The sequence below is a fragment of the Plectropomus leopardus genome, chromosome 9, assembly GCF_026936395.1.
Source record: "Plectropomus leopardus strain MGB_pleo_1.0 chromosome 9, ASM2693639v1, whole genome shotgun sequence".
NCBI lineage: Eukaryota > Metazoa > Chordata > Actinopteri > Perciformes > Serranidae > Plectropomus > Plectropomus leopardus.
In genome coordinates this window covers 18,183,155-18,211,135 of record NC_142184.1, presented here as the reverse complement: position 1 = coordinate 18,211,135, position 27,981 = coordinate 18,183,155, and the positions used below count along the sequence as shown (strand labels likewise).

The 27,981-nt window shown below is 38.8% G+C and overlaps 1 protein-coding gene across 1 annotated transcript; it reads right to left on the bottom strand.

The window, feature by feature from the left end:
- Nucleotides 1–656: 656 nt before the first annotated feature.
- On the bottom strand, nucleotides 657–21,437 carry kcna10a (potassium voltage-gated channel, shaker-related subfamily, member 10a). Its single transcript, XM_088082123.1, has 2 exons — nucleotides 21,177–21,437; nucleotides 657–6,494 (listed from the first exon to the last, which is right to left on the bottom strand). Exon 2 carries the CDS (start codon nucleotides 6,303–6,305, stop codon nucleotides 4,572–4,574), a length of 1,734 nt encoding a protein of 577 aa, XP_087938249.1. The 5' UTR covers nucleotides 6,306–6,494; nucleotides 21,177–21,437; the 3' UTR covers nucleotides 657–4,571.
- Nucleotides 21,438–27,981: the final 6,544 nt, after the last annotated feature.

The following is a 27,981-nucleotide window of genomic DNA, read 5'->3' as shown; positions in this document are numbered from 1 at the left end:
CACACCTGATCCCTTGGCTTTGAAAATATAAAGAGTTTCATACACATTGATGTAAAAGAATTCTTCCTAAAATGTATCTATTGAAAAAAAGTCGCATGTATCATGTTTATATCTTATTATGTAAAGTATTAGTAGTAAGTTACACAATTCATATGCAGCCACATGCACAGACATTTTGAGGGGCTGTTATTCTTATCTAAAAAAGGGCCGTGTGTGCATAAATGGTGTAAAATGTGGTCATTTAACTTACCATATATCAAATTTAAATTTGTAAAATGTTTTCAATTTCAAAGATGAACAAAATTTCAAATTTCAAAAAAGCAGGGCTTTTTCTTTACATGCTCTGTCAAATATTCACATCTGAATCAATTCTGAATCTAATTCAAATTATGCAGAAATGTACTTGTCTTACTTTACAGCAGCTCGGCAGCTCCAGGAATTAAACTGGAGTCAGCTATATCTAGTTTTGTGTGTAAAAATATGTAATAGAATACACAGCAATTACAAAATGTCACACACACAGATTCAATGAACATATTTTCTGGCCTTTCCATCGCATATTTCACTATAACTATTAAAAGTCACAATGTTACATAAGAAGGGTTATAAGGAATCACTTTGCATCATGTTTGGTCACTTTTTTTTTTTTTACAATTTGGTTGAACTTAAATGGTTTTGAGACACCCATATTTATCTTCATAATAGCAAAAGTTAAACAAGTATTTATTTATTTGTCAGAAGGGTAGCTCAGCCAAAGAGGACAAATGGGCTGCTGCCCTGGCAGCTTTATCAACTACATGTACACGTTCCTGTCCATACATTTAGGAGCCTTTTTTGGCCTGAGACGAGGTGTTGAGGAGAGTCCAGAGAGAAGGATATCGGATGGAGCTAACTGGCATTAATAGCTAGAGGACAAGTCCATGTCAACAGGAGACTGGCATCCTATTGTTGTTTGGATGACTTCCAATGGTACGGTTGTCACACTGCCACACAATCCTTGTTGATGTGACCTCTATCTTTCTGTATGTGTGTGTGCACTAACATTACAGTGAAAGCAGAGACAGGTTACCTGGAGCAATGACGCAATCTTCCTTGAAGGGGAACACCGATGGAGATAAGAAGAAAATACAAGAACGCCAACTCCATCTCTCCCTCTACCTCTGTCTGTCTCTCACAAAAAGACACATCAAAACAAATAAAACATGAGAAGACATTATTTAAAATCCCAGAATATATTGCATACATTACAGTAAATTGTATACTGAAATGTATATACATAGATACAAATATAAATACAGTGTAATGGTCTTATTAGTGTAATAAACTTGAAGCCATGAGTACGCAGGTAATTACCTCAGGCCTTATGAACTTGTACAACATTGACTTTACAGATGAGGGACTGACTATGTCATAAAAATGTATCATAATCACCATAATTGTTATCAACATCATTGTCAAACACACAGAAAACACCTATTTGTAATCTTTGATGATCGATTGAACCAAACATTTAGAAATAACATGAGTCTAAAGCTATTTTGAGAAACCCCTGGCTCCGAATTACATGTGACTTTTTTTTTCTCTTAGATTTCTCTTATAATCGAAAAACAAGACATTAAAGAAAAACTGAAAAAAAAAAAAACCCCAACCACTACAAAGTTACACTGATACGGCATAACTGACAATAACTCTTTTAAAGTAAGACGCATCATGGGACATTTTGGCTTGTAATGTCCCTTGGCCTCATAACAGTTCCCTTTCTTCCCTTAATCTAACAGTTATCTTTGGCTTCCTCCTTGTCTCTTTCACTTGCAGTGTTTTGGATCATGGTGTCAGTAATACCCCTTTCTATCAGATTAGCTTTGGTTTTTGATCCAGTTCTGTTCAGGATTCTTGGAATCTTGGTGCTTTCTAGCAAACCAGCACGTGTGAGTTTCACATGTGAGTGGAAACATTGTATTTCCCACTGTTTAATACAGAAGCTAATAGGAATCTCAATAAACAAGCAAACAAACACTGTTTTAAAGATGGGTCATCCACAAAGGGCGTTGCACAACAGAAGTAAACAGTAGTAGCAAGATGGCAGACCACACTGATTACCTGCAAACTTCTTATCCAAAAAAACCAAGCATGGAATAACTTTCAATGATGCAAAGACTATTGTGTGCAAGACTCAATCCTCTCTTTCGAACCTGTAGAATATAACATACCCAATGATGTCGTCATGGTTTGCACTTTAGGTCAAGGAGAACCTGCTATTTTTTTCTTCCAGCTGAGAAACACCTTTTCAGGTTCTGAACTAATGTATTTTTTGGTCAAAACGCTTCAAAATTTCGTGCTAGAAGTGGAACAGAAACCTTTTCATGTTGGTGGAAAAAGGGTATAAAAAGGTATACTTCCTTAAGATATGTACTAACTGACGGAAAACGATGATGTTTGGTAATAGTAACTTACTCATAAATAGATGGGATTACTATGCATTGGATATGTTAGATTGTATTTCAGGTGAGAATGCATTTCTTTGTTGCACAGCATTTTGGAAAATACAAACAAATGCAAGAATGGAGAGAGGTTACAATGTTTTCGACCAAGCTGAAGTAAAAAAAAAAATACTGAGCATATATGCATGATAAACAGGTATTACAGTAAGAATATGTATGGCGAATTCAACTGTGTCCCAATGCTATAACATAATATAAGGCACTCCATCATAATACATAGTGCGAAGTCTGTTCAACTGCTAACAATAGTGGAGGTTTCTCACCCATGCTACTCATCAAAGAATAAATATAACAGAACTGTGATAACATTTTAAAATAAATAAATACATCAAGGATACAATCTAGAAACAATACACAAGTTACTCATTCAAGACACTTACAGGAAAATTGTGGGGTTAGGATTAGGGTTTTTGCTATTTTTTACATTGGTCTTATTTGTAGGATTGGCTGTCAGTCGGATCAGTTATGATTTTGCATTGATCTCCAAACTGCAGCAGAATGTAGATTTGAAGATGAAAAAATTCATTAACCAAATTGGTCGTTCTTAATATCTGTTACACTCTTAACCTATGAATCAGCTAACAGCCAGGAATTCAAGCAACAGAATGGTGATTTCTACAAGCTCAACGTGGAAGTAGCTCTTCAGAAACAGTTAACAGCCTTAATTATGTGAACATTTTGAGTTTTGACATTTAGCCTTTCTCTCTGTCTAATGCTGTGTTCACATTGAATCAGGCAGATGGAAGATGGGAAAAACCTTCTGCACAGCATGGAAAAACAAACAGTGCAATTGAATGGCAGAATGACAAAATGAAACATGCATGATGATATGTTACGTTGATGATGCTGTATTGTTAACAAAGAATAGAATAAAATATATTAAGCAGAATTATTTTGTGCTGATTTTATTTTATTATTTTTACTAGTAATGTCCAGCACAATCTTATTCCGTAGTTGTCAAATACTGCCGATTTGTCAGTGCTTTTGGCGTATGATCCTAACGCTGAAAGCCACTTTTTGCGTCTGCATGATACACCACATAATTGCGTCAAGTTGAAACGAAGCCGGTAACAAGATTATAAAAGGAGTATGAGGTGCCTACAGGGTGGGTGGGAGGTATGGTGGATGGGTCCAACAAACCCTGTACATGCAGGAGTCCAGTGTTCACTTCCTGTGTGATTGTGATGTTTTTTCAGTTGCCATGTGCTTTTGCTGCCTAATTCCACCATGTACTTGTGTTGAGATCAAGGTAGCAGCATCCTGCAACATTTATGGCAAATGCAGAAGGATACCTAGAGTATAATATGTAGACACTGAAGTCACTGCAAGCATCAATATGTGACAACTTGGGACAAGAACATGTTGCAATGTCCACTAATCGTCCAGATTGCCCATGTTTTCGCCTTGTGTGGAGGATGTAATCTCTGTCGCAGAGGATGGCAAAAACTAATATTTTAATTTTGAATGGCAATGCTGTCTACCATAACCATTGCTATTATTCTCTGCCGGCATCACCTTACATTGCTGTACTGGTCTCGTTGACTAACATATCTGGTTTACCATATACCTGATTCCATGTGAACGCAGCATAAAACCCGTGTTTTATGGCCCCAGAAGACGTTGTTTTAAAGTTGTGTGGCCAGAAATATAAACAGTGAGGATATACTGTGCAAAATGTTACAAGCAATAGGATTAGCAGACAATGAAAATTAGACCAAAATTATAAAATAAAACTTCAAACATATATACTGCTGAATTATGACAGTGAAGGATGTCTTGTGTTTCTATGCAACTAAAAGTGCTAAGCTTGAAATATGTTGCAATACAATCCTGAACATGAACAAAGGTGAATTCTTCAGCTTGTCTGTGTCCTTCATATTAGATACAAAAGAGGTAATTACAGCACATCCTGTATATCCTTATAAAACATATTTTTTTACTAGGTGCAAACTCATTGATCCCTTTAGATCATTTTTTGAGGGAAATCATAACAGTGAATTTCTTCCATCTGTCCCATTTCTTTTCTGCTTTGTGGCAAAGGCTCTCCTCCTGAATTGTGTCCTTGTAAAGTTATTTCCCTTTGTCAGTCTGCCAGATGCCGTTGGCTTTATTAAGTGAGGTGTTGCTGCCCTCTTTGGTGTCTGTCTCAGTCTTCATGGCTTGCTCAAGAGCATCGGCTAAGGGCAACTTGTCCTCTGCCTCCGTCTCTCTGTGGTAGAAGTAGTTGAAGTTTGAGACAATAACGGGAACAGGCAAAGCAATCGTCAGCACACCGGCAATGGCACACAATGTGCCGACCATTTTACCCCCCATGGTGATGGGACACATGTCCCCGTAGCCTACAGTGGTCATGGTGACCACAGCCCACCAGAAGCCATCAGGTATGCTGACAAACTGTGTGTTAGGTTCGTCTACCTCTGCAAAGTAGATCGCACTGGAGAAGAGGATGACCCCAATGAAGAGGAAGAAAATGAGTAAGCCGAGCTCCCGCATGCTGGCCTTCAGAGTCTGACCCAGAATCTGCAGTCCCTTGGAGTGACGAGAGAGTTTGAATATACGAAACACTCTGACCAGACGGATGATACGCAGAATGGCCAAAGACATGTTCTGTCCTGAGCTCTCTTGTGGCGTTGTGACCAGTTCTGTAATCACGGTGACAAAATAGGGGATGATGGATATAACATCAATGATGTTCATGAGGTTGTGGAAAAACTCCCTTTTGCTCGGACAGACCAAAAATCTCACACACAGCTCAAAGAAGAACCAAGCAATGCAGGCAGTCTCGATGAAGAAGAAGGGATCAGAGAAAGTTGTGGGCTTTGCAGCAGATGGAGCCACAGAACTATAAAATGCAGACTGGTTGAAAGGCCTTATTGCTGTGGGCACAATTGGGTCGGTGTCATCTCTGAATTCTGGCAGCGTTTCCATACAGAAAATGATGATGGATATGACAATAACAAAAACAGACACCAGTGCTACACCTCGGGCTGCGTTTGAGCTCTCTGGGTACTCAAATAGCAGCCAGAATTGCCTGTAAATATCATTATTAGGTAGAGGGATATCAACATCCTTTATGAATCCTTCGTCTTCTCTGAACTGCTCCATGGCCTCATTTCCGAGTTCATAGAACACAATTTCATCTGCAAACACATCCAGGGGAACGTTAGCCGGACGTCTGATCTTCCCCCCTGATTGGTAGTAATACAAGATTCCGTCAAAGCTGGGCCGGTTCCGATCAAAGAAGTACTCGTTCCTCATTGGATCAAAGTAGTCCATCCTCTTAAAAGGATCTCCTAGCAGTGTGTCAGGAAACTGGTCCAAAGTTTTGAGTTGCGTTTCAAAACGAAGGCCGGCAATGTTGATGATGACTTTCTGGTCTCCATCATCCAGCCCTCGTTTATCTACAAACAGATCCTCGCAGCACTCCTTAGCAAGCCTGCTGAAGATGGTCTCACTCTCCTTCGTGCCCTCACTGTTAAGCAGCAGTTTCCAGTTGGAGATCATACTGGTGCAGCTGCTGCGCCCCTGTCTACTTGGAGATTGCATGGTTGGGGACTGGGGTACTCCTAGTGTCTGTGTCTGCATGTGTGGAATGGGTGAGGATGAGGTGGATTCCCAAATGCAGGAGGGCACGGGCGTAGAGGGAAGCTGAGAGGCTCGCATTAGGTAGTTGCTGCATGGGCTGCTGTGCTCTGGGGGCATGTCCACCGTGAGAGCTGTGGTCTCATCAGCGTAGGTGTCCACCTCATCCAGATCCCCGTCAAGCTCATCCAGGCTTTCAAAGTCTACCAGGGCCACCTCCATGGCTGCGATTCAGCCAGTACAAAGCCTCGTGACCCCAGGATAAGACAATCACATACACAGACACACAAACAGACAGATGGGAGGCTCAGTCACCAGAATCAGCAGCAGAGTGCCAGATCATCCAATCTTCAGCACTTAAAGTCACAGGACAAACTGAAAGCACCCTCTGTTCTTTGTTCCATCCAACACCTGTAGAGTGAGACAGAGACAGAGACAGAGTAAAAGAGTCAGTGTGTTTGTGTCAGTGGTTAAGGGTTTGTTCAGTGTTAATTGTGATCACGTAAAAAGAATATGACGTTGGAAAGCACATGTTCTATCATGACTCCTTGTTTCTTAGATACCCATCACTCTGGAAACCAGCAGAGAGAGAAAGATGAGAGAGAGGGAGACAGAAAAATAAGAGTGAAGAAAGAGTAGGAAGAGGGTGAGGCTGCTTGAACGTGGAGAGAAAGAAAGGGATGGAAGAAAGCAAGAAAGAAAGAAAGACTGACTGACTGACAGACAGAAAGGAAGGAATATAGGAAGAGACAGATGGGAAGAAAGAAAGACAGACAGTCAGACATAAAGAAAGGGGGAAAAATTGAGAAAGGAAGGAAGGAATGAAGGATGGATGGAAGGAAGAGGAGCTTATAAAAAATAAATAAATAAATAAATATATATATATATACTGTATGTACATTTTTTTTTTTTTAACATAAAGACAAACTCTGTGATACTTCATTCCACTGTTATGGAAAGGCCGTACTGTTATTGTGGAGGCACTGTGGTGAGTCATGTAACTGTGAAAAAGGAAAACAACAAACATTAAACTAAACAGTAACAATGGATGATTTATTTGTTACATATTAAAATATCCCGTCAACAAATTTTTGGCATAAACTTGTGAAGTTTTCCGCCAAACTGATGCAACAAGGTCTTTTCAACACTACTGCACACGTCTCTTATTAACTTGCTTACAGAGTCACAGGCAAGCATGCACACTCACATTATTCCTTTTTCCCCACACATGATCAAACACCTGCTCAGGGGAAAGGGAAATAAGGTGCAGCATCCTGTAATGACCCCAGTGCCGGCTGTAGCAGGACAGAACACAGTAACTGGGGCTGTGCATACATTAGTGCATAATTAACTGGCTGTACAGTGATAGCAGGGGCCAAGCTTCCTCCACACACTAGGGTTCACATTTAAAGTGCAGCGTGCGACATTACTTCCTCTAAAAATCTACTCTGCTGCTATTGTGCCATCTGCATTCATATTTACTAGTGTGACTTCTCAACAGCATACAGATGACATTTAATAGTAAGCTGCTTTTTGAGGTGTGCATCATTTAGTGCGAATGCTTTTGTCTGAATGTGTGTCTGCATTGTGCTTGTACTGATCATGTGTGTATGTGTGTGACCGAGTGCTGACGCCTGATGCAGATGTTTAATTAAAGACTCCAGAGATGAGTCACTATCTAAAACCAGTGCCAGTGATAGCAATCCTGCTGGGAGAGGGAGAGAAGAGAAAGAAACAGAGACAGACAGAGAGAGAGTGCAAGAGGGAGAGAGGGATAGGCTGGCTGAGTGAATAAGGAGATGACATGAAAATTGTCGGGAAGACGGATGTGGGTGGGAGGACTGGGTGGGATGAAGACAGAACGCTAGAGAGGGAAAGGAAAGTGACAATGAGAGAGAATGGGAGTTGATAGGTGGGTGGATAGATAGACAGGATGATGAGAGAGCAGCCCTGACAAGGAAAGAGGGGTGGTCTGTTGAGGGGAGCAGAGGAAACAGATGACGATGTAGAGGAAAAGACACAAAAACTGTAATGGATTGTGCACACTTGAAGATGGTTAATCCAAAACTGGCAAAGAGGTCCAATGAGAAGATGTTGGAAACAGAATCAGTTGGAGAGTATTGCAACACTTGCAAATATGATAACACGATATGATCAAAGCCATACAAATGGGGGTGTCTTAGCGGTGGGAAAAGTAGGACTGAATGCCCAATGGGAGGGGGGGCCTTGAAAGGCCTGGCATTAAATATTTGGTTTTGTTTACAATTTTTTACTTATAAGTAATAAGTGATTAGTGACATCCTATTTTTTAATACTTAATATAGCCTAGAGTCGTAGATCTACATAGATCAAGACACATCAAAGATACTGATGTCATTTCTTATGTGTTCAGGTATTTCTTCTAAGAATTTTTTGAAACACACACACATCTCTATATACATCTGGGTATAACTTCCTGGTGTATACTTATATGTGCATATTTTTCTCGACATGCACTTCTTTAAACAAACATGTAACATTAAACATGTATTTGTAAGATATTGTATACATGTTATGTGACGTATTTGAGGGGACTTTATTATATTTTTTGTCACCTGTCACACTACATGACTATCACTCAATCCAGCATTGGTATTTAAAGATGGTGCCTTTTTATATCAAACTAAGTCTGAAGAAGAACGTGAGCTCAAAACATCACTTGCGGATGTCTTAATACATTGCACATAAGGGAGCTACAGTGTGAGGACTTTTTTCATGTTTTTGAGCGATAAGCGCCATAACTATATTGGCGCTTACTATAATAATTATTGACTGAAAGACTAAACTTTGGGAAAAAAGTAGTAGTAGCTCTGTGAGCCTCCTCTCACCCCTTAAAAGTGCAAAACAGTTTAGTCCGCCCCTGTAGTGGGATTTGCCTCTAAATGCTGCTTAATCTGAATAAATGACTGCTGATGCTTCTGGATGATCACTGTCATGTCTTTCACCAACAAAGGGGAATTGAGGTTCCAAAGACAAAAGACAGAAAGAGAGCATCAGAAAAAAGCAAACTGACTGTGTCAAATAAAAATTCAAAAGGTGCATCGGAAATTTTTGTACTGCACCCCTGCATTCAAAAAGAAAAAATCTAAATGAAATCATTCCATTCTTCTGATCAGAAAAATTTAATTTACCCCTTAGAGCTACCACTACTTTCTTACAATCCTAAAACAGACGAAGGCACTCACTTTCGGATCAATACCTGGAAATTAGCAATATTGCTGTGCTGACCAATTTCTAATGATTTTCCAATAATTCAATATGCCATCAATGTTTAATTTAGCTTAATGGACAAGAAAAAACTGCCAACCCTTTAACATCTGTCTCCGAGAGTAATAGGAAGAAATGACTGCTCTGACTCTCCAAAAAGACAAATGTTTTCCAAAACAGATCAATACGGTCGCACTGATTCCACCATTTAACTTTAATTACAGTAGTGTCAGAGGTGTGTTGAGAGTAGCATGCCAAGGTTACAGTTCCCCTTAAAACAGAGTAAAATCTGACTAAAGACGTGAAATGTGATCTCTGGGTCGGAATTTAATTTCAAAAGCTGCAATGAAAAATCTGATTAAAATCTTATTAAAGGAAGAAACAAAATGGTAACTTCAGAATGAACTGCCAAGACAAGCTCATAGACAGAAAAGCATACAGACACCTTACCTTAGCATGAAGCCTACAGACCAGGTGTGTATACTTTGCTGTAAAAAGCGAAAAAAAAAAAAAAAAAAACAAGGCAGGGAGAAAAAGGGTCTTTCACAAGTTCTGCCACTGCTGCAGCTTTATGCTACCTCCTCAATTGACTTTAGAATGAGTAATTCATCACAGACTACACTGGGTAACCTTATGCTGGAGTAGAAACTAGAGCTGTGGTAAAGGCCACACACACACGAACACACACACACACACACACACACACACACACACACACACACACAGTGCATATAAGTGTTTGTGTGCAGCCATGGCTATTTTTGCCATAAGGAACTCTGTCTCCAAGAAATTAAGTTTGTACATTAACTAATTGCATTCATAATTTCATTGTAGTGGCAACGTCATCGCTGCCTGGAGTATGTTCAGAGACAATATTTGAGTGAATGAAACACTACATTTGTGTACCAGATCTACTGGTTAGGGTGGGGGGCAGACACACAGAGTGCAAGACAGTGACATCAGAGTCCCGGTTTTGCATCCAGACTCCTGTCTGTGGTTTAGGCAACAAAAGGTAACTAAGGTTACAATTTATTTATTTTTTTTTTTACATTTTTTGATCGTTTCTTGCACATAGTCCTTTTCAAAATACACTCACAAACACGGTAAAACAATATGTTTTTATGTTTATTTTTTAGGTTTAGACAACAAAAGCATGTGGTTAGGTCATGATTTGGCTAAACATTCACACAGGACGCGAACACCGGTATCCGGGGTTAAAGTCTGGGCTTTGTTGTACCCATTCAGTCTTCCCTATTACGACCGTCTAGCTCTTTATATTTTAGTAGTTGCCAATGGTGTTACAAACTGCCATGACCCAATGCGTCCTATATGAAAGAGACAATGCTGCGTTATTTGACGGGTTGGGTTGTTGCCCACTGCCTCTACAACTGACATGCCTAGTGTTTATTATACCTCTGCAAAAGGTGCCTCTTTGCATCTGTGTCTGACGCCAACATAACTGACAAAGTGGCAGTATTTGACGAGTCAGGAGTGAAAACACACTGGCTGGCCATAAGCCATCTCTCAGTGATCTGGGTGATGTGCTCAAAGCCTTTTAGACTGGAACGGTGCAATTAGATCCTCAGATCTCTTTATGCTTGACTTACTCACCCTACACACACACACACACAGGCCGTATCCATATCTGACTAATTCACAGTTTCACAATAAATAATTGATGTTTAACAACTCCATTAAGATGTCCAACACGGCTGCGAAGAAAGAATGATGAGAGAGTGACCTGGGCAGGAGGATCAAAGCTCCCTTCTTCACCTCACACAGCTCTTCACCTTTCACTTTCAACTCATCAATCAGAGCTCCAATATTATCACCGCCTTCAATCACCCTCTGTCTTTAACAATAAGCTTCTAAGCTGTACACCTTGTGAACATACATTTTTAATGAAGTTCAGTGTAATATCTACTATTCTTAGAGCAAGGAAAAAAGGAAGAATTAAAACTCTTAAGGCTACCCCCCTGCCCCCTCCCTCCCCCACCCACCCACAACCCATAGGTATTTTTTGACAGCCGCAACAGACATAAATGGTCTTATGGGAAATTCCATGGAGCGACACTTAGACACACTCCATTCCTTCCAGTCCTCACGCTGTAAAACATATTTGTACACACAGGCATGTCAGGAAACTGCCACTCAACTCTGGTAATTTCTGGAGCATGTGTGAACAACTATGGAGAGTCTTGTCAGCGGTGTTTAATCAACATGTCTTGTTCGATTCCCATTAGCATTTGTGTAACTGTGAGAATAATTAAATCCTGTTTTATGCACTTCAGTTTGACGTGAGATTTATGACTTAGAAGTACTCATGAAAGGATACAAATTAAGGCTTTTTATGATTTTCAGCCTCAGTGGTGCAATAATGAGAACCTGCCATGAACACCTACTCCACTAGATGAATAACACAGTCAAACGTGTTATTTCCTGACCTCTTTCTGAAGAACTTTATAAGCAGTATTCCTGTTATATTGTCTTTATAATTACTGAGTTATATTAGGATTTTCAATTGTTCTCTTCTGTGGACCATCGATCATGCATTTTCATATCACACATCTGCAGATCTTCAAGCACACAAAAGAAAACACTATGTAATCAATGTGGGTTCAATATAAAATAAATTCAGATGTAGTGCATCAATAGAAAACACATGATAAGCTAACCAATGACTAGAACCAATGACTTGTACTGCATATTTTGGTGCTCAAATGTCAAAACAACAACAACAACAACAACAACAACAACAACAACAACAACAACAACAAATCAACGTCTCTTTTCAGAAATCATGACCCGGTTACTTAATATAATCTACAGATCTTGTTGTGAGCAGTGTAATGTAGGAACTATTTTCTTTCTACCAAATTACACTTGCCATCCATATCACAATGCAGAACGAAGTGTGCATCTACTGCTAGCTCACGTAGCACCTCTGAGCTAGCTAATGTTAAAGCTCAACCGAGAAGGACGCTATTAATGTTTACATTGGTGGATGTACGCCTCCTGCATGTTCTCCAGTCGATGAGTGTAGTTTGGACAGAAAGAAAAAAGTTCCTACATGAAATTACTCACAACAAGGTCTGTGAATTATCAGAGTGACTGGGCCATGATTTCTAGAAAGTGACACTGCTGTTGACTTTTTTTAAAAATGGTTTTTTTTTGGCACTTTGAGCACCACATGTTAAGTGCCATCCAGATCCATTATATTGGAGACAAGGTAAATATCTCTACAACCAATATCTCACACTAATATCTAACACTTGGCATCTCGCACCAAACAATCTAGACTGATGAATAGCACAACAGGTAAGAGGAAAAGTACTTTTGATTTTGGGGTGAACTGTTCCTTTAAGGTTATTCAACATTAAAACAAAATAAAGAGAAGGCTCTCTGAGGTGGGCAAGGAATTGATTAATAGGACTTACAATTCAAAATAATAATGATAAAAAAGTATAAATAATGAACAGATATTTAATTCATATCCTATCATACATTCACATATGCATGGAAGAAGACTGCCAGTCACTAGCAGCTGTGCTCAGTAGCATCGAAGACAAAATGCTTCTGAGGAGACTGCGTGACCTTGACTTGTGTTAGGACAGCGTAAAAAAGAGGTGTCATATGGGGCCCACGCCAACCCATGGCGGTCTGACTATTCTTGCCCTGCTATTAATACACAGAGAGTCATAGTGGGAGTGATCCACGAGATAACAACTCTTGCTACATGCACACACAAATACATGCATGTATTGCACATGGCTGGGGAAAAAAAAAACCTACATGTGAGACAATATGGGAATAGGATCAGAAATATGTTGCTGCATGCTGCACTGAGCTGAGCTACTGTACATTTAGTAAGCTGACCGCTGTGACTTTACCACATGTGTGTAAACATGAACAGATGTTCTGGCAGATCTAGCTTAACTACAATCCCTTGCTATGGCTGGTGGCAAGGGATGCATGTATACATGTACAATATTAACCTTACAGATTAGAATACTTTATATAGTTTACTTAAAATAAACATTTTAACCCAACAAGGGATTTGCTATCTAAACAACTGTAACACTGTCACTGTTTCAAGTGTTACAAGTAATTGACATTCAGGATGGTAGTGAGGGGACAAAAGTAAAAAAACATATAACTATGCAAACAAAAACACTGACAGACACACACACGCACACACACTGCATCTCTCTAACTGAGCTCATTTACATTTATGCCATGTCCATTTTGTTTGTTGACTTTAAAGCTTTTTGTTGACTGAAGAGCAATGAGACTGCTGACTTCAGACCTTTTAAAGCATAAAAGGTTTAAGAGCCACAGAGGTCAAGCCCGATACACATTATGACTCCCAGAACTTTAGCTCCGACATTAGCTGGCCTTTTGTGGGTTTTCATGTGTGTTTTTGTCTTTGTGCATATGTATATGCTTGTCCAAAGTAATTTCACTCTGGTTTGAGGCCTCATTGAAGGGGACCTATTATGCTTTTTTTGAAATTTTCTGTCATAGATAGATCTCCCATCATAAAATATTTCTTGTGGTCATCTACTCCAGGCATTCTTCTGAAAGTTTTGTGATTGGTCATTTTTAATTGTAGTGCCATTATTTGTTACACAGTCATTCCCCAGCTGCAATGATGGTGTAGCAATGCCATAAATGTATAATACTGACTAGATCCTGAACGCCTACATGGTGCTTATTCATTTCATTGGAGCTAGTTGGCTGGCACATTCACCCAAAAATTTCTAGCTTCCGAGTTTACTTCTGCAGTATGTGGTCCACTGAATAGGCACAGTAGTGTTTCTAGCGCTGACCCCACTTGCGAGTTCCCGCTCGGTTCACTGACTTCACGTTGCGATAACATCACAGATTTTTAAAGTGCTTTTCTTGGTTAAAGAAAGGTTTTACAGATATAAAACCACCATGGCTTAAAAATTAATCATAAAAAGAGTCATTATTGACCTTGTGTGCAGTTGAAGTTGTCCACAGTTTTGTGGACACATATTTTACAGTGGTGGTCAATGGGGAAAATGCTTTTTCACTGCATTACTACTGGAAAAAAAACAACTAAAAGCAAGGCTGCGTGGTGCTGAGATGTGGAAAATCTGGAAACACTGACCTATCAGATCACACTGGGCTTATTCAGGAGGGGGGGTTCAAAAAACAGGCAATAAAACGGAGCATTTCAGACAGAAGGGGAACAGTATGAGGAAGATAAAGCATTTTCTGACGATTAAAGCATACAAACATGATATAGCAGAAAGCTTGAATACAAGCATGAACCTAAAAATAATAACACAACAGGTCCCCTTTTAAGTTTAAAGTGATCATTTGCTTGCTGCTGATTCTGGTAAGTATCCTACATTTTAATCTAAATGAACTGCATTTCTGTTTTTTTACATCAGCCATCTGTCACCTGGAAACATGGGTAGAAGGTTGCCTTAATTTCTCCAGCTTTAGTTCTTCAATTTTCTACTGTTATGAATTAATCCCTGTTTTTTTATCCGGTCTGATCTCTGTACATTATTATATACTGATGTACGACACTGCACTATACTAATATTAAGCTAAACTATATACTGTATAAACTACATATCATAACTATAATGCAAAATGTCTTAAAGCTTCCACTGATAAAGTTGCATTATGCCTCCTGCTGAATAAATAACAAACTAACCTAAAATGATTTCCTTGATAAGAGCATTCATTTTCCTCATCACAGACCAAAGTCCAAATTCCAACACACTATACTGAATAATATTCATTATCACAAGAATAAATCTGCAGTGTGCCAGATGTTTTCAGCTGAGCACAGTTGGTGATTCTGTTAAGTGCGCTTGCACAAGTGTAAAGGCATCAGGGTGAACTTTTCACTGTGTAAAGATGAACCATGGGAAGCATTCTCACTTCAATGTAAAGTAAATACAATGAGGTTGACCTTGTGCGTTGGACCTTTTGTTATGTCCCTGTGATGTGGTGAGGGGTCTCTGGCTGTGTGAGGGCATTGGTTGATAGAGCTGGTATTTTTGGACCAGAATTTTGACCCTATTAAGCAGATTAATGCAGGCTGGGCAGCTCAGTGCTATAAGCCGAGGGATCTCTTCTGTTAGATCAACACAGATACTAGTGAGCCATCACAGATAGGCACACAAACACAAAAAGTTACACACATGCACACACATACACACAAACACAAATACACGTTAGGAAACAGGCTGCCGGAGTCACATATTTCTATCTACTTCTATAATTCTTTATATATCAGATTGAACATACAGATAACGTTCACTTTTAACATCTTACAACTGATATAGCTTTAGAGTCCATGTGTAGACACAAAGTGTATTTAAGGTATTCATTAAAAGAGCACTCCATTGATTCAGCACTTGTATAACAATGTCACACTTATAATGAACAGCTTGATGAAAAAGGATCAAACTCTTTTATTCCATGCATTTTTTTTACTTTGCAAAAACCTGGCACCTCCATCGGTCACAATGATAAGATAAGGTAAGATAAACTTTTATTGATCCCCAGAGGGGAAATTCAGTTGTCACAGCAGCACAAGGACAGCAATTCAACTCAACTGTTGACATTTCATTTGGATTATTTGGTTTTGTTAGTAGTGACTAAGAAGACTCTAACTTCTCTTCTGGCTTTATCGAAATTTTGAAAATATTGCTTAAGTTTTGCACAAATCTGTCATGGGAACCTGTTGTAGATTCTCTATTTCAAAAGATGATACAAAAGTTCCACCAGTGGTATGAAAAGGTATACACTTCCTGTCTCCTAAGTGTGTTAGTGCAGTTTCCACCTGATTTGTCCATCAGAAAAATGGCATTTTTATGTCGTACAGAAATGTTTATAACATGTGGCTTGCGAAAACTAGATCCAATATTTACCTCAATGACTATGGGACAAAAGAATTGGTTATAATCCGAGCTCACGTTAACTTCTCCAACTGGAATGAATGGACTTGAAACCTGTTTCTTCTCTACGTGCAGCTGTGGCAAAACCACTGCAATGCAGATACAAGAAATGACTCTAAAGTGTGCCATCTCCTTTCAGACCCTTCTCTTTGCACACTGCCAGATATTGTTTCAACTCTTCAGCTCTAACTGAGACTTAACTTTTTCCACAAACTTTTCTTCAAGACCTCTAAACAGGGGTTGTAAAAACTGTGGAGTTCATCTATATCATTAAGCAACTAAATCCATTTAGGTAACATTGGGAAAAAAATGTTCATGGTTCAACACTAAAATTAAGAGCTGCAATCACATTTTCAATTTTTTTTTTTTTTTTTTTAAAGAAAATCTGTTTTATTGGCCATTTTATTTTAATGTTGTCAATTTTCATGCAAAATGCCAGACATTAACTGGTTCCAGCTAATGTGGGGATTTGAATCTTTTATTGTCTTACACTGTATATATGTCTGTACAAGGTCACTGAAAAAAGAATGTAATGCAGACCTCTGCTCCCTCACTTTGTGCCTCACTGTCACATCACTTCCTGCAATTACACTTCTACTGAGAGTATTTTGCTAAAGCAGATAGGTTGTGTATGAATTTAATTCATAGGAGACAATAGTCTTGTTCTTTATTGCCATAATAAATCTCACCTGTTTATGGGGACATAATAAACAAAGCTGCTGTATACACAAAAAGAAAGTCATTTCTATTCAGTACAAACAAGCCTATTAACCATTTCAGAAAGTAGTACAGATATTGAGAATATATTTTTAATTATCAATACATCTATTATCCAAATACCAGATTTTTAGACTATTGTTACCTTGTCCCGCCCTCTCAAGCTTTTAAATCACCTATTGAAATATGAATTACAAATGTCCATTTGGTAAAGCAGTTCACATAATCAGAGCCAAATGCTGCCTCTCATTAATTAAGCTCAAAATAGCTGCAAAATGGACTCTCAGTGATCCTCAGTCACTGTGTTCCAGTTATTTATGAAGGGGCAAAATAGTGTATGCTGTATGAGTGCACAGTTCTGTCTTCTATATTGAATTTCTGATGACTAAGCTGCATTGACAGTTTCTAACTGGCAGGTCATCCTTAGAGAAAAGTCAGCAAAGACGAAGGACTCAAACATGCATAAAAATCAAAAGTTCTATACAGAGAGAACACTGTGTATGAAAACCATGTCTACTAATGCTGAATATATTCATGTGTTTACACTATTAAATTTGAACACCTGAATAAGCTACATTAAAGGAGACAAAAGCAATGATTTTGATTTGTGTATATTGACTGTTATGTAATATTGGCTTTTGTAACATAAATTACTTCTCCTTTCTTGTTTTACCTTGATTACACACTCAATTGCATTGTTCAGATATAAAACGCAACGTGGTATATTATATACTGTCAGAATAAAAAAATATATATACATTTTATTAACATTACCATTTTGAACTACGAGGTTAGATAAAAGTTCCTTCAATAGTTATTTTATCATAGCTTAGAATTCTATTGACATTATTGTAAATATGTAACATTTAACTTTCCCGTTCATAGTGCCATTGCCTCAGGTTAATTTTATTTCCTAATGCTGTTTCTGGGGGACAGTTGTGAGTATAAACATGAGTGTGATGTGAACACCAAGAGATGGAAGCTGTCATTGATTTAAGATTATTCCAAGAGTAACTGTAGCTTGATTACGATCCCCAGCCTTGTCCAGCCCAGAGTGAAGGTTAAAACTGTTCACCAATACATCATTATGGATGACACATCATGCTGAAATAAAGAGAGCTGAAATAAAATTTCTTGACAAACTGCAAGATACTATCTATCCGTCCCTACTCCATATGCCTATCTGGAGCAGATTTGTGGTCTACGTGCAGCAGTCTCCGCGAGGCATTCATAAGAGGTAAGCTGCTGATGTTGACATGGGTGTGTCTGCAGGCTCCAGGCCAAGTCCCAGTGCACAGCAGCTGGGACCAAAATCCTCCCTTGGCCTTTTGACAAGACAGACACACACACACACACACACACACACACACACACACACACACACACACACACACACACACACACACACACACACACACACACCACATCATGAGGAAAGTACAGCCAAAATCACCTCCTAATAAATAAAAAACTTCCGGTAGAGCATCTAAAAACAGCACATAAAGGCCTGCTTTAGACACTAACAAAACTGGAGAGGTATTTATACACGTTTACTACCACAGGTTCAGATTATGGTCATTCATTCAATCAGAGGAATAAATAAACAGATTTAGAAGATTGAAATATATATATATATCCCCAACCCACCTGGAACAAAGCTTAGGGCTATCTTCAAAATATTGCAATAACTATGTTTCAGATCTGCAGTATTGAGGGTATCCTCAATTACTGGCACAGAGACTGATGCACCAGCATGGGTCTATCAGTCTATATTTAATGATGAAACTGTGAAACACAACCAACAAGCATACAGAAACCTGGCCAGAAGACAAAGCATCCAAGTACATAAACAACACATGCTTAAAGTCTGTCTTCATGATAAAGACAGGATCAAATTAATAGCACATCAGTTTTTAGTTTATGTGCCAAGAAAAGAAGGATCCCATTATTTATAGCTTTCAGAGCCTTTAAAGGCATAGTTTGTTTGTTTTAATTGGGGTTGTATGAGATATTTATTCATAGTCAGTGTATTATCTAGATGCAGTCTGGAGAAGCAGGCAGGAGTACAACCACAGAAATTAAGCATTGTACTGTTGTGGATGGGGGCAGCAGCAATTTGCTTTTAGCCACCTTAAGAAATCAATGACAGTTTAAGTGTATGCTATATTTCGAATATTTTTACTACCATACCTTGCTGTTAAACAGCCGTTCTCTATGGTAGCTTCACAGCCACCTTACTCCTTTGACATTAACAGTAATTTTACCTGGTCTACCACTGATTCCGTTGGTTTGTTTGTTTGTGTCATTGTGTGACTGTGGTGAATTGTATCCTTTAAAACACTAAAGTCACACAATAACACAAACAAAACTAACTGTTAGTGTCAGTGTTAGACCAGCAACTCCTGTGCTCTGCAAGATAAAGTTAATGTTTTTATCAAAGAGTCTGGTGGCTTGAAAGAGAGCATGGATAGCAGCTTCAGTTCCCCCTCTGAAAGAGCTGCCTGACACCAACATAAAGCAGTGAAAATATCTGTGCACTGAAGATGCTTCTAGGTGGCTGAAATAAGTTCTGTTGCTGCCCCCGTCCATAGCAATACATTGCTTACTATTGTGGCAGTACTCCTGCTTGCTTCTACAAATTGGGGGTCACAGTGACCCCTAAATGCTGTGGATAATAGACTCATACACGCAGCCCATACAATCCTGATTCACAGTTCCCTCCTTGCAACACAAAACAAACCAACTCTGCATTTCTCCCCCTTCTCTCCTTCAGAGCTCACCAGCGAAAGTAAAAGCCAGACCAGATTTACTTCTGTTTTGGAACAAAACAAAATACACTTGGCTTTCCCCTCCCTATATTTGTGCTTTTTGGCATTATTTTTAAGTTTCTTGGTGGCCTGCTGCTTCAGGTCCTGACCTCACCTGCTCGCTGTTATTGGTTAGGGGCTGCACACCAAGGTTGCAGCCCATAAACATCCTGAACACATCAGAATAATTTGAAAATGAGAAATACAGAAAGAAAATATTATATTTTACCTCAAAAGCAATGAAAGACACATGCGCTCTCATCCCTCCCACCCTCTACCCAACCCATCCTGGCGTTTCTCCTCCACAGCGGGGATTAAGCCTGTCTCATTCACAGAAATATTGTTATTTTTTTAGAAGCCTTTTTTGTGCCAGATCCAGACGAGGAAAATATGGCCATCTGGTCTGACTCTATTACATATCACTAATCTCAGGTGGCGTACAAACAAGTAACACACGTGCATGGTATCAACACACACACACACACATACATACAGATACCAAAATACACCATGCATTTTTTAATGAATCTCCACATCTGCTTATAAAATAACCACTTTTTTTCTCCCTCTCAGACACAGCAACAATTCTACTGCATTAAACCACCTTATCAGAATGTAACCACTGACAGTGTTGAATAAACCAAACTAGTGTAAACAAAAATAGACCATATTTAAAAAAAAAAACATTATTCCTATGCACACTTACAGTGTTTAAAGACACTTTCCACAATGCCTCAGTTGAATTATTCCACAGAGGGTTTCTAAAGTTAAACGTCCTTCTTTTGACTTTGCTCTGCTTTTTTGGGGGGATTGTTATCAACCACGTTCCAGATCAAGACTTTTCATGAAACACATACTTTATGGTGCACTCACTAAACTCAAAATCTGCCTAAACGTCATGATGAGTGCCCCCAGTCTAAGAAAAATAAAGCTATGCTGCTGGTTTTCCTCAGTCCTGGACTTCTTTGAAAACAATGTAGATGGAAAACGAGAGAACTACTGCCAGATCACAGGGCATGATGATGCCAAAGTCCTATAGCTGAACTGCAAGCTCTTATTTAGACTATGATGGACATAAAAACCTAGGTTACAGAACAAGAGATTTGTGCAGATATATGGGAGAAATAGACGTGATTCCCCTAATTTCTGTTAGAATAAATATCAAATTTCCTTTTTCAAATGTATATAAAAACAATGTAAGTTTTTTTTTTTTTTAAAAAAGGTAAATAAAGGAAGATGCTGTGATTTCCGGCGGCAGACAGGAGCACCGCTCCTGAGACTGCAACAGCTGGTTGAATTAAAAAAAATAAATAGAAAAGCTCACGGGCACCTGTAGCACTTGTTCAAATAGACTGTTGAATAAGAACAAAGTGGCCTACCTTCGGTGCGATCCTACAAACTTCCGGGCGTTGTTGGTGAAAGTTTGGCGCTCCGGGCCGTGCCGGACTCATGGTTAGCGCGCACTGGCTGGACTGACCACAGCGCGCCTCCTTTCACCCCCGGGCTGACCGCACCGACAGCAGGCGCTGCGGAGGTGCCCCGGCCAATCGCCCAGGGGCCAGATGTGAGAGTGATATAACAACAACATGATTACGTTTAATTTGGCCAATTCCCCGCTTGCAAAATCCCTGTTTTTCTTCTTCGTCCTCCAACCAAACCGGTGTCGCTTTATCTCGAGGGGAGGAGAGCGACAGAGAGAGAGAGAGAGAGGGAGAGAGAGAGAGAGAGAGAGAGAGAGAGACACTAAGGAGATTAAAAAAGGTTGTTTCCTATCCTCTGCCAGGCTGCCCCTCATGCTCTCTTTACTAGCATCAGTCATAACTTTCTCCTCTATTTCCAGTCACAGTGCCAAAGTAATTCTTATTTTGTGTAAAAACAAACATGTCTAAATTACAGGCTCACAAGTGTTTTTTCCCCACATCTAGCAGTACTTCCCAGAACTGTCAACAGACTTTGATGTGTAAAATTAAAGCGGAAAGCGATGACTTTTCAACTTTTCAATTCTAACCCCACCTAGCATCCCAAAGAACGCCACTGTCGCAAAGACTAGCAGGATCCTCAGAGCTTCACAACTATCAACAGACATTAAACAACATTATCAACACACACAATACTGAGGAGAGAAGAAAAACATTAAAGTAAAGTCAATCGGTAATTGTTTTAGATTTGAAACTGGTAGTTCCTGTAACCTAGTGGTACTTGATTTTGACAGTTGCTATGGGCTCTGTGCCTCGCAGATCACCTATATTCAGTTGCTTTGAGAAATACTTGTTCTGCCCTCTGCCATTTCCACTACTACTGTGGATAACAATGACATCTGCAAAATCAGTCTTTCACTGCAAAATAAATCCTTTGCTAGGGATGGCTAACTCCGGACCATGGAAAACAAATGGCAGAAGCCCCCAGGAAGTGTGCCAGGTGTTGATGCTAAATTTACATAGTGGCCAAAAGGGGAATTACCGATTTTACTATAATGCATCGATGGAAATTACATGTTCGGGTTGTTCACTTGATAACACTGGCCCAGAAAGACTTTTCCCTATTGATAAACATAAAAAAGAGACGTCTATAAATTAGTAAATATTTGTAAAGTCTAAAAGAGCCGCAAGATTACAATTTTTAGTATAGTAGAGTTCATAAACTGTTTAGAATAGTATCATAAGAAGGACTAAAACATTTGGATTGTAATTTAAAAATGAGGCAGTCGGTAAATTGTCAGAAATTGTCCAACTTTACCAGCATTCACCCTATATATATGCATACCCGTATGCATGCTGTTTGCTTTTTAATCCTCAGCCGATAAAGGCATTTTGTTTTTTTTTTTCAGATCCACTTGCACCACTTAGTTATTTTATATCTACATAAGAAAGTACCTGTATTGTATATCACGAGGGCCATGCAGGTCAAAAGGGTAAACTCCCCATGGTTAAATAAGCATCATTTACTGCATTGCACTGTATTGATCTCCCATCATCATTGTCTAAATAGATGTGTCTGGTACAGATACATCCACTGGCTGACCCCTGGACCTGCACACAGCCTCAGGCAGGGGAGGAGCTGCTACTGTCTGGCTCCTGTCTGACTGAGCTCGGGTCTGTTCAAAGTCACATGGGGAGCAGTGCACAGTATGGATAGGCTTCCCTCTGCAGGCTTCTCATGGTTCTGCAAGTAGTTCAACCTGCAGGCCCAAGTTCTTAAATTACAGCTTTTGGTTTGATTTTGTCAGTCAAACTGTTTGCATTTATTTGTATATGTGTCCTATTTAAAGTCAGTTTTAAAAGTGCAATATTCTCAAAACAAAAAACAACAAAACACTAGTTCATTGTTATGTATCCCACCTTTCTTTTCCACAGCAATTGGCCTTGAAAAAAGAAATAAAATTCCAAAATGGGCATACTGAGTCATTGGTGTTTTCTAGGAAAAGTGGACATACTGTAATTCTGCAGACTGCAGTGCATAGCCACAGATTGGTTATGTAACAAATGTATGAAATTATTCAAATCTGAAGGTCCATACATACTTTTTATTCTATTACTGCCACCACTCGATAAGCATCAAATATATTTTTCCTTTTTTTTTTAAATGTTACATATTTTGTTCTCACGTACAATAAACTTTTAAATCCAAAAATCTTTGGGTTTCCCCATCAAATGTATTTCCTGCAGGTAAGTAGTTTTCAAGTTCTTTATTTATAGATCAGACTATTCTAATATGTGTATCTCACTATTAGCTTTGCAGGCTACACAGCTACACAAGTCTGGATAATTCTGCCTGTTTATTTTTTTCCACTCCCTTCATCCATATTCATGAGTAATGCTGTCTTCCTCCATGAAGCCTCCACAGTGTGTCTCAACAGACCTGATCTCTTGCTCTTTTCTCACTCACTCACAGTTCTCAGTTTTTTTGCTATTCCTTCCAAAGCTGTTACTGCCAACACCCTGTTTCTGTTCTGTTGTCTAATTATTAAAATAGGCCAAAGAGAGAACGGGCATGTAACTACTAAGACAAGGCAGATGAGAGGGAAGATAATTATTGCAAGAAGATTTGTATGAGTCTGTTAAATTTGTTTTGCTGTTTTATTTTATGGTGCTTTATATGTCGGCTACCTTTGCTTTTTCATTTGTTATCAGGAGAATAAAAAGCCCTTTTCTTCATCATATTTTGCCAGGCTGGGCAAAGGCACAGGGGCCCTAAGTGCCAGGGTGTCACTCAAATTAAGACATATCGACAGGAGGAGTCAAAAGGAAGTGAATAAAAATACACAAAATTACCCTTTAGAGACATACAATGATCAAAATAATACAAATAATTATTTCAAAGAGATACATAATGACCTAAAGAGACACAACGGGACACAATTTAAAAGAAAAATACACTAACTGACCACAAAGAGAAACAAAATGACCAAAAAAAATACACAAAATGGCCACAAAACAAAGCGCAAAACAAAGCAACAAAAAAAATTACACATTATTATTGTAATGAGATACAAAACAACCAAAATACACAACATTATCTCAAAGAGACACAAAATGACCTCAAAGAGACACAAAATGACAAAAAAGTGACACTAAAATAAATTTTAAAAATCACAGAGCCACAATATGACATAGAATAGACACGAAAAGGGCTAGGAGACACACAATGACTAAAAGACACACAAAATGACCACAGAGAAACATAAAAAGACCACAAAGAGACACACACATACACCCACGCATGCACGTATGCGTGCACACACACACACACACACACACACACACACACACACACACACACACACACACACACACACACACAAATAAACACAAAATGAAGCTAAAGGGATACATAACAATACAGAGCAATGCAAAATGACAACAAAAAAAAGATGCAAAATAATTTAAAAATCAGTGTCTTGCTCTTGTGCGAGAAAGGTGGTGGGGTCTTTTGAGTATCTCTGCTGAGGGGCCTATAATCTCATCATTTACTCATGACTGCTGAGCTTCAACCTTGATATGTGACATTTAAAGCCTCCTCCTCCCCGTTTGGTGCTGATACGTGAGGAGTGATGAAGCAGGCGAAAGGTGAAAAGTCTTGATTATTCTCCCACCATATCACTTGCATGGAAAGCTGCTAATGCTATATAAAATGGAAAAAATAACTACAGTCTTGTAGAGCTGGATGTTGGAACACAGGGGGACCAGACAGATGGAAAGAGAGTAAATGAACCCTTGAGTTTGGATACAATTACTAAAGCTAAGTAACCATCCACTGCTAATGCTCTCCAATCAACATCCCATTATGTAATCTACTTCTGATGCATACTTGATCAATACACTAAGAGGCATGAAGAACAAAAACAAAGAGCTGATTTGTGTGTGTGTGTGTGTGTGTGTGTGTGTGTGTGTGTGTGTATCCAGTGGTCAAGTATGACCACCACTGCAAATTTGTCTTTTGTAGCATTCTTGCAGGTAGAAAATGATTCGGACAACAAAGGAAGCTTAAACCTGCAATACAGAGTGAAAAACACACCTGAACACAAAGACAGAAAACATGGAAAGAGACTAAAGAACAAGGGAGAAAAGGAAGGCTAAATGGAGAGAAGGAGGAATTGTAGAATGTGGTTTTTGAGTTTATGAATTATTTATGCGGGTGGGATATTTTAAGCCCCCCATATCATGTCTGTGAGCAATGAGTGGGTGGAGGTGAAGAGAGGCGAGGAAGTGGGTATCATTTGCCTGTTTCCTCACTGTGGTGACTGTTAGCTGCACACACACACACACACACACACACACACACACACACACACACACACACACACACACACACACACACACACACACACACACAACCTTACGTCACCACATGGACTCTTACAAAGAACTATGAAGGAATCTTTGATGTTAATCAGCATATTTTGAATGTGGCATACATAAGATGAGTTGGGTTTTTTTTGGTAGTGGAGCAGGCTTTTGCCTTTCTTTTTGTCTGACTTCTTTTTACTTTAATACAGCCAGAAAGATGGGCCTATTGTTTCTTTACTTATTTCTAAATTTATTTAATTCTGAGACAGAAACTCATGAAAGTATATAGAAATTAGATAGATTTCCGTGTTTGGTGGCTGTAATAAGCTTATTGCAAACAATGTTTAATGCAGTTTGACACCTAAACAATTAATATGTGAAATTATTTGTTGACTTATTCACAATACTACTATGCTAGGAGGTAGAGGAAGTAGTGATAAAGTAAAATTATTTGGGTTGATTTGCTTAAAACAGACACACATAGTGTGTTCCAATACCCATATACTATTTAGTATGACAGGAAAATATTTAGTATGTCCCAATACATAGAAATTCAACTGCAGTATTTTAAAAACATCAGGATGTCCTGATGCAGTGGTTCCCAATTGGTAGGTTGTGATCCAAAAGTGGGCTGCAGCTCCATTCTGAATGGACTGCAAGTGACTGAAGAACATGTTAAGTTTGAAAATCATTTTATTTTGAAGTATAGACCTAGTGACTTTGTTACAGCCTGATTTATCATTTCAATCACTTTTTTTCCAGTACAGCAACTATTTTATTGCCCTGTTCTTAGTATTACTTGAACTATTAATATGATGTGCCTTTGAATTGTTTTTATATCACTGGTCTGGATGTTTGATTTCACTGTGTTGCAAGCGTATGTGTTTACATTTTGTGAAATAAAATTGGATATATGTTTATTTATCTTATGTGTGGGCCTTGAATAATGATTCAGGAGAAATTTAGACCAGTTAGGAACCACTGTCCTAATGCATCCAGTTGCCTTTTCGCAGTATGCATGCTAGCATGCTGTTCTGGTCCACAATCCTCTGTGCAGCAGAAGATCCGTCATATCGACTAAGCAGCAGACAGATGACAGCTGACAAAGGCCACAATGACTATAATCATTAAATCAATCACAACATTTAATGTATGCAGTTATAAATTATGAGACATACATACATTGCAAAGTAACAGCAGCAGAGCCTCCAGGTTGAACTCTGAGCTCAACATATGGCATTTTGTTGTATGTAAAAGGTAACTTTCAGTGATAACATTTGGATCTGCTGCATTCCAAACTGCATACTTTATCCTAAATTTTGCACTACAGATTGCTACAGATATATAAGCAAGAGGGTCAAAGTTCATGGTGCAATATTATGGCTGTTTTACTTGTAGGTAAAAAATATTATTTTTCAGCCCGCACAGGGGTTGTATATATAACAGTGTTTCTGTAGACAAAGCGGGTTGTCTCTTATTATGCAGCAGTATTTATGCTAAAAAAGGAAGCAGTGTATTCATTTACTCCTTTTTTTAACATAAATAATTCTTGGGAGTCTTTTTCTCTTAAGGTCATGGCCACGCTTGGCAGGCTAGGCTATGCAGGTTAGCTAATCATTCCTCTCAACATGATACTCTGTGCCTTATGTTTGTTTTGCTTCTACATGCTTAATTTTGTTGTCAGCTGAGATAAAGACATACAGTGTATAGTTAAGACAGAACATATCGGAAAATATAAATAGCATGAATTTCCTTTTTCTATGCTTCCTTCTCCATACACATCATGTATGGCTTGCTATGAACTGCCGTCCTTATCTTCTGGTCTGACTGCAAGATAACCACAGAAACCAGATGAAATTAAGGATTTAAATTCTATATACTGTTTATTATCTATAAAAAATGTCCTGAAATTCCTTGCTCTGTTTTATTTAATACAAGTATTGTTTCTGTGAACATCTTTGAATAATAGGAGAGTCATCTTATTAAAAACAACTCTTAAAAATCCATAGTGCTATTCCTTACTGTAAATACATTTTATCAGCCAAGATAAAAGGGACGACCCTTGCAGCGCCACACCGTGTTTGGCTGTAAATAAAGGTATATGATGTAGAGCAGTCTACAGAATGTAGGTCAAACCCGTAAATCAATTCAGCTTATTAAACACATTGACAGGCTGAAGCTCCCCAGTGGTTTCCTTCTTTTCTCATACATCCACCTCCGGCTCTCCTCAACTCTAACCCCGCTCCTACTGTTATTCCCCACCTATTTCAGCCATCCATAATCTGATATATTTCTACTTAGCATTCCATTAAATAATAGACCATTTAAAAATTTGACTTTTTTTCCTTTGTGTTTAACAATAACTACTGCTGAAAAAAAAGGTCCTTCACACCTCTAT

What these genes read in the sequence shown, in the direction of transcription:
- kcna10a (XM_088082123.1), bottom strand. Translation starts at nt 6,305, where the DNA reads ATGGAGGTGGCCCTGGTAGACTTTGAAAGCCTGGATGAGCTTGACGGG.